Below are 6,084 nucleotides of genomic sequence, written 5' to 3' on the forward strand. Positions count from 1 at the left end.
TTTTTTTTTTTCGAGATAGAGTTTCACTTTTTCACCCAGGTTTAGCTGGAGTACACTTGTGCAATCGTAGCTTACTACAACTCCTACGCTCAAGCAGTTCTCCTGCCTTAGCCTTCTGAGTAGCTGGGAGTACAGATGTGCACCACTGTGCCCTGCTAATTTTTAAAAATTTTGTAAAGATGGGATTTCACTGTATTGCCTAGGCTGATCTTGAACTCCTGGCCTCAAGTGATCCTCCTGTCTTCACCTCTAAAAAGTGCTGGGATTACAGGTGTGAGGCACCAGGCCAGCCTCACACCTGTATCACACCTGTGTGATAAAACTTTTCACACTCTGTACAATTCATTGGTCTGTCTTGCACATTGAAAGATTTTTTATCTATGCATCTTTTTGACCTGATTAACCCCTTAAGGGTTTTAGCAATTCCCCTGGGGGGATTCTTGGACCACATTTTGAGAAATACTGAAATATTATAAATAAATACTGTGCACTCACTGAGTTTAAATTTATTTTACTTAAGCGTCCTGGAGAACAATAAAACCCCAGAAGAAAGGGGTGTGACAGTGCTGACAGTGGACCCAGGTGTAGTTGCCAGAGTATGTAGTGGGGGCAGGGAAGCCTTTGTTGCCTGGGTGGGTATTCAAGAGAGTCTTGATGGAAGTACAGAAGCAAGCCAGATGGCTGCGGGGACACATCCAGCCTATGCAGACAGAACAAACTCAAAGGCAGTCAGGCAGCAGTGTGCTTGGTGTGTTTGAGGTATGCCAGCAAGAGAGGCCAACGTAGCAAGTGTGGGATAAACACTGGCAAAAATGGGGGAAGGTGAGATCAGAGTGGCAGCCTGGGGCCACTGGTGCTGTGAGGCTAAGATTTAAGTAGCACACATATTCTCAGGATATGCATTATATATATTTTTAAAGTAGGAAATGGTTTTCTTAGGAAGGCACTAAAGGTTATAACGTGAGGAGGTATTTCCTTTTTATTCCCGTCACTTTGTAGTGTATTTTTCACTTTTACCGTATCTCATTCCCTTATGTCAATTTATGTCTAGCTAGCACCGGGAACTTTTTCTAAACACTTGCCTCTGATATTTTATTTAGTTTTGAAAACTGGTAAAGTGCGTGATCTGCCTGCGCTTACATGGCAGAGCACGGGCCATGCTACTTTAGAGGCTGTGCATTTCTATTTAATGTGGTCTCTTCTCTGTCCCCTGCAACCCCCAGGGATGGGCTTAGGGTGTTGCAGAGGGAGATGTTGATGGGTTGACTAGATTCTTACCCTGTGGCACTGGTGGAGAAGGTGACAGGCAGTCTGGGTGGCATAAGTTCTAAGAGCTATAGTACCTCACCACAGCTTGGTATGCTCTGCTCCTTTATTTTACTGACAGGTTTGTTCAAAAAAGTCTGAACTAGTCTGTGATGAATGAATATGATTTTAACTTAAAGAGCTTAGAGGAAAATTAAATTCTTGTCTTGATGGCTCGGTGCCTGTGGCTTAAGCGGCTAAGGTGCCAGCCACATACACCTAAGGTGGCGGGTTCGAATCCCCAGCCCGGGCCCGCCAAACAACAATGATGGCTGCAACCAAAAAATGGCCAGGCGTTGTGGCGGGCGCCTGTAGTCCCAGCTACTTGGGAGACGGAGGCAGGAGACTCGCTTGAGCCCAGGAGTTGGAGGTTGCTGTGAGCTGTGATGCCACGGCACTCTACCCAGGGGGATAGCTTGAGACTGTGTCTAAAAAAAAAAATTCTTGTCTTGATGAATAAAATAAACATTTTGTTTTGCTAGCTTATATTAGGTAAAAGATGTTAAGCTTCTTTGTATGTCAGCTGTCTGTCATTTGTATCATGGTAAAATAAAAATTCTTCAAGAATACTGAATAAGACGTTTGAGAATAAAGCAGCTCAGAATGCATAAATGAAATTATAGTATATGAAATAGACATTATATTTGCTTCTAAGAGTTCAAGAACCATATCACTACATCACTACTCCCTTAGAAATTTATAAGACCATTCTTTTCAGCCAAGTGTAGTGGCTCATGCCTGTAATCCCAGCACTCTGGGAGGTTGAGGAAGGAGGATTGCTTGAGCTCAGGAGTTTGAGGCCAGCCTGAGAAGGAATGAGATCCCATCACCACTACAAATAGAAAAATTAGCCAGGCATTGTGGCAGGCGCTTTATAATCCCTGCTATTTGGGAAGCTGAGGCAGGAGGATCACTTGAGCCCAGGAGTTTGAGGTTGATGTGAGCTAGGCTGACACCACTATACTCTAAGAGCCTGGGCAACAGAGTAAGACTCTGTCTCAAAAAAATATATATCATTCTTTCCATATAAAGCACAGTGTTTAAATGTAAGTGTTTTTTTTTTTTTTTTTAAACCGGGAAACTTAGATCCTTGCTCATTAAAAAATTTTTCTTTACAGTCTTTTCGTCTACAGATGACTATAGAGAACATGAATCATTTGAAATTCATTCCCCACAAAGATTACACAGCCAATCGCTTGGTCAGTGGACTTCTCCAGCTGCCCAGCAATACTTCTCTTGTAATTGATGAGACTCTTCTGGAGCAAGGGCAGCTGGACACTTCAGGTGGATGTTTCCTGTTCCCTTCTGTTTCTAACCTCCCACCTGTTTAAGTCGGATCTAGTAATAACATTTTAGAAGAATGTGGACAAAGACATTCACATTTGGGAGGCTGAGGCAAGAGAATTGGAGTTGAAGCCCAGGAGTTGGAGGTTGCTGTGAACTGTGATGCCATGGCACTCTACCGAGGGCAATAAAGTGAGACTTTGTCTCTCAAAAAAAAAAGACATTCACATTTAACAAATATTTAAGATAAAGACTTGATATGTAATTTTGATTAAAGCATATAATATACACTAATTAAATTATGTATCCCAGTTTTTGTCATTGTATTCTGAAAATAGTACAGTAGAACAAATAGCTTTTTAAAGACTGAAACAGGAGGAAGTTTTGTCTTTAGTCATCTATACCTCTAAAGAGAAGTGTGGAAAAGATAAAACATTTTTTGTCTCCCATTGTGAAATTTTAAACATTTTTCAGAGAATCACTGAAAAAAAATAGATCACATGGTTTGAACTAAGCTCTATTATGGTACATGTTGTAAAATTATAAGAAAACAGATTGCTTTATTTGCTTAAATGAAGAGGATTAACAAGATACTGCTGGTGATAAATCAAAGAAGTAAAAATAATGTAGAATGGGCACATTTGAAGCAAAGATGAGAATAAAATCAGTAAAACTCACTAGTTTCAACATATGTATGAGTATCAAAACAGTTTGTGTTACTGTATTACTTTAACACTGTTAACACACCCAGAAAGTAATCATCATACTTAGTGGGAACCTATTTTATGTCTGGTTGCATACCAGGTGCTGGGTATTACATTTTGGGGAGTCTTGGCCTCAGAAAGTTCTAGCTTGACTAACTCGGTCTGTGAAGACTATTACCTAGTGAACATTTAATTTAGTAGTTTAGATCTGTGTCAGCAAAACTAATTTGTTTAGGTGATTTAAGTTAAATGACTGGTAATTATTTTCTTGCTTTTGTAGGTGTCCATAACGTGACTGCCCTGAGCAACCTGATAACTTGGCAAAAGGTGGATTATGACTTCAGTTACCACCAGATGGAATTCCCCTGCAATATCAATGTTTTTATTACTTCAGAGGGAAAGTCACTCCTCCCAGTATGTTGAGTCATTTTTAAATGGAGGGAGGTTGATGATGGAAAGATACCTACATTTATGTTGGGTTTTGGTGGTTATTAATAAGTTACATTCATTTAAAACAATTGTGACTGCTGATTACTGAAAGAGTTCATTATTATATCTAGGAAGTAGAAGTTGTCTCTGAATTTTCTGCTTAACTTGTTGCAGACTTCTATTCTTGTTGCCTTTGACCTATTGTTTTCTGCCAGTCTTATGTGACAGATATTTTAGTTACTTTGAAAATGTCCCCAATCAAGGCAGTGTCTATGGCTCAGTGAGTAGGGTGCCAGCCCCATATACTGAGGGTGGCAGGTTCAAACCCAGCCCTGGCCAAACTGCAACAACAAAAAAATAGCCGGGCGTTGTGGCAGGCACTTGTAGTCCCAGCTACTTGAGAAGGTGAGGTGAGGAAGTCGCCTAAGCCCAGGAGTTGGAGGTTGCCGTGAGCTGTGTGATGCCGTGGCACTCTACGGGGGGTGATAAAGTGAGACTCTGTCTCTTAAAAAAATGTCCCCAATCACTTGGTAATTATTTTTATGCTTTATGATGAAATGCTCTGGTTCATCATCAGAGTGGCTGTTAAAGAGAGCTTTTAATTCTGAGGATGTTGAGAAATATTCCCAGTTACTTAAAAGATATATAGTTTCAGTATATAGTAGTGTTCACCTGTGGTTGTTGAAAAATAATCTATGACTAAGAATGAAATGGCTCATCGGTAACTTTTCTGTGGGAAATTGTGATAAACATTTTACTTAGCGTCCTTTAGAGGATGGCTACTTTTTTTCTATGCTTGCTGATACTGTTAAGGAAATGTTATAAGTAATCAAGAAAAAGCTAACTTTTGTAGTTATTGCTGTGATACAGTTATTAGAACGCATATAAATGAATATTAAAAATTGATTCTTCCCCCCCCTAAGTAATAAATGATATTTTCTAATTCCATTAGTGGCTGATAGAGATGCTGTATCATCCTAAAAATGTAGATTAATTTAGGAACTTGAAAAATAATGTATACTCTTTTTTCCTTTGCAGGCAGACTGTCGGATACACTTGCAACCCCAGCTAATCCCACCAAACATGGAGGAGTACATGAACAGCCTTGTCTCAGCTGCAATGCCCTCCTTGCTGAACAAATTCCGCATATATCTAACGCTTTTGAGATTTCTTGATTATAGCATATCTGATGAAATAACCAAGGTAGTTTGGGGTAAAGGATTTCCCTGTGTTGAATTACAGTGTTTAACTAATTCACATTTGCTGTAATTACTGATAATGTAATTTTGCTATTCATTTTTTATATTTTTTATTTTATTTTTTTAATTTTTCTTTCTTGAGACAGAGCCTCAAGCTTTTGCCCTGGGTAGAGTGCTGTGGCATCACAGCTCACAGCAACCTCCAACTTCTGGGCTCAAGCGAGTCTCCTGCCTCAGCCTCCCAAGTAGCTAGGACCATAGGCGCCCGCCACAACGCCCGGCTATTTTATTTTTTGGTTGTAGCCGTCATTGTTGTTTGGTGGGCCTGGGCTGGATTCAAACTCGCACCTTAGTTGTATGTGGCTGGTGCCTTAGCCATTTGAGCCACAGGCGCCAAGCCATTTTCTATATTTTTTAATGACTTCATTGTCCTTTTTTGTTTGAAATTATTTTTATTGTCCCATTTTAATTCCCTTGAAGTTAATTTTATAATATTTTTAAGTTATTTTCTTAGTGGTTGCCCTAAGTGCTAAAATTAGCATGTTAACAATAACAGTCTATTATGGATTAATGCCAGCTTTTTTTATTTGTTTATTTGTTTTTCAGACAGAGTCTGATTATGTTGCCCTGGGTAGAGTGCTGTAGCATCATAGCTTACAGCAACCTCAAACTCTTGAGCTCAAGCGGTTCTCTTGCCTCAGCCTCCGGAGTAACTGGGACTACAGGAGCCAGCCTATTTTTTTTTTTTCTCTCTCTAAGAGGTGGGGTCTCCCTCTTGTTCAGGCTGGTCTCAAACTTGTGAGCTTAAGCAATCCACTCATCTTGGCCTCCCAGAGTACTAGGATTATACGCGTGAGCCACCATGCCCCGCTAATATCAGTTTAATTACAATGATATATGAAGACTGCTCTTTTATAGGTCCTGTTTCTTCTCCTTTGTGCTGATTTTGTCATACGATTTATACCTTTGTTCATTATATGCCCGTCAGCATGTTTACAGTATTGCTTTTACAGTTGTCTTCAAATCAGAAAACAAGAGTTGTAAACAAAAAAGATATTTATACTCTTTTTTTTTTTTGAGACGGAGCCTCAAGCTGTCCCCCTGGGTAGAGTGCCATGGCCTCACAGCTCACAGCAACCTCCAACTCCTGGGCTCAAGCGAGT

The 6,084-nt window shown here is 40.0% G+C and overlaps 1 protein-coding gene across 1 annotated transcript in view; it reads left to right on the forward strand.

Annotated features, from left to right (window-relative positions):
- MCMBP (minichromosome maintenance complex binding protein) overlaps positions 1–6,084 on the forward strand; it is a 63,593-nt gene that overhangs the window by 54,106 nt on the left and 3,403 nt on the right. Inside the window, exons 12-14 of the mRNA XM_023511636.1 lie at positions 2,424–2,589; positions 3,574–3,707; positions 4,761–4,925. Of these exons, the coding sequence (XP_023367404.1) occupies positions 2,424–2,589; positions 3,574–3,707; positions 4,761–4,925 (465 nt within the window). The remainder of the gene's footprint in view (positions 1–2,423; positions 2,590–3,573; positions 3,708–4,760; positions 4,926–6,084) is intronic.

Source organism: Otolemur garnettii, unplaced genomic scaffold, assembly GCF_000181295.1.
Source record: "Otolemur garnettii isolate 467f Iridium unplaced genomic scaffold, OtoGar3 scaffold00021, whole genome shotgun sequence".
Taxonomy (NCBI): domain Eukaryota; kingdom Metazoa; phylum Chordata; class Mammalia; order Primates; family Galagidae; genus Otolemur; species Otolemur garnettii.